We start from the raw sequence: 1,623 nt of genomic DNA, 5'->3' as shown, positions 1-1,623 counted from the left end.
CACACACACACACACACACACACACACACACACACACACACACACACTCCAGTGGTTCGTCGAGTCATGCTCTCCTCACACGTTTCCGTACGGACAGTACGAGCCTCTGGAGACGGGCAGTTGGCTCAGTTCCAGCTAGACGTAAATGCTGACGGTGCACTCTTTCCGCAGTGACGTTGATAAATTCTCAGCTTCTGTCCCCCTTTTTAAATTTTTTTTTTTTATTACAGCATTATCGGCATACCAGAGGTACTACAGTTTACAGTCAGACTACTGGAAGGTAAGCGACACACGCACGCTCACTTTCTCTTTCAGCTAGTGATATTCTCACACACACACACACACACACGCGCAATCTTTCTTTCCTTTCCACTCGCTCGTGCACAGGAAGCCCGTATGGTTTCGCACTGGTGTGAAATGCGGTTTCAGGTTTCACCAGGTTTCGGAGTCATTTTGTGCTCCTTTCCCGTTCAGTTGACACTTTGCGGTGAGATTGATGGCTACTTGTTTGTTTTCTGAACCACGTAGCTGCAGGGTTCTGTAAACATGTATGGGACATTTGATTACATTGCGAGCTGGGTATTGGGTTTCTTTGTTAGTCTTATAAATCTGTATTTAGTTTTTTATTGTAGCTATTTCTCATAACGCCCTTGCGCCTCTCACCCTCCTACCCAGAATGCTGCCTTTCTGTACGGCCTGGGAATGGTCTACTTCCACTATAATGCCTTTCAGTGGTGAGTACCAACCGTCCGCACGCACTCCTCGACTGTCCACCATCATCCTATGCCGTCTCTTTAATGTGATTTTCTTACTCAGGGCGATCAAAGCATTCCAGGAGGTGCTGTACATTGATCCGGGTTTCTCCCGGGCCAAGGAGATCCACCTGCGCCTCGGTCTCATGTTTAAGGTCAACACAGACTACGAGTCAAGCCTAAAGGTCGGTCCCCCCCCCCCCCCCGAAACCGCTGTAACGCACAATCCGGGGCTCTATCGTGATGTATTATTACGTGCTTTTACTGATTCCTACCCGTGTTGTCTCTCAGCATTTTCAGCTGGCTTTGATTGACTCCAACCCCTGCACTTTGTCCAAAGCTGAAAGTAAGCACCTTTCTTATTTATTTATTGACTTGTTCATAAAAGAAAGCGCCCAGTCGAGGAAATAGCCCGTTTTGTTTCTTCTTCGTGTGATTATTTGGCACATCAATGTTTTTCTGAACCGTTGTTTTTGCCGCAAGTATTACACTGCCAATAAAGCAGCTTTTTCGAGCGAGGTAGATTTATTTATTTTTGAGCGTTCACACCTTAATAGGCATCAACCAATCACGCCGTGCCGAAAGGACATATGTGGAACCAAGACGGCAAAGTTTGAGTTCTTTCGACCAAACTCCTTACCTTTCAAAATAAAAGCCTTCGACAGATAAACTCAAATTCCCTCAGAGCATCGGTAAAAATAAACTCCATTAGATGGCTTACAGTAGCTCAGGCTATACCACAATGTGACACGCACAGCTCATTACAGCTGCAACAACCGCTGCATCTTCTCCAGCGACCTAGAAAACTGCAGCAATATCTAATTATTTATTTTTTGCACCAGCGTATAGCTGTTTGCCTCTTTGTGTCCCC

At 46.0% G+C, this 1,623-nt stretch overlaps 1 protein-coding gene across 2 annotated transcripts in view; it reads left to right on the top strand.

The window, feature by feature from the left end:
• The window catches only part of LOC116385991 (histone demethylase UTY-like), a 16,890-nt gene that overhangs the window by 3,519 nt on the left and 11,748 nt on the right, over nt 1-1,623 (top strand). For both annotated transcript variants that reach the window (XM_031851891.1, XM_031851890.1), the window contains exons 4-7: nt 231-280; nt 676-734; nt 817-937; nt 1,044-1,098. In XM_031851891.1, the coding sequence (XP_031707751.1) occupies nt 231-280; nt 676-734; nt 817-937; nt 1,044-1,098 (285 nt within the window). The remainder of the gene's footprint in view (nt 1-230; nt 281-675; nt 735-816; nt 938-1,043; nt 1,099-1,623) is intronic.

Source organism: Anarrhichthys ocellatus, unplaced genomic scaffold (assembly GCF_004355925.1).
Source record: "Anarrhichthys ocellatus isolate YVR2014 unplaced genomic scaffold, GSC_Weel_1.0 scaffold12, whole genome shotgun sequence".
Classification (NCBI taxonomy): Eukaryota; Metazoa; Chordata; class Actinopteri; order Perciformes; family Anarhichadidae; genus Anarrhichthys; species Anarrhichthys ocellatus.
The sequence above is the reverse complement of the archived record's forward strand: the minus strand, read 5'-3'. Positions and strand labels throughout refer to the sequence as shown.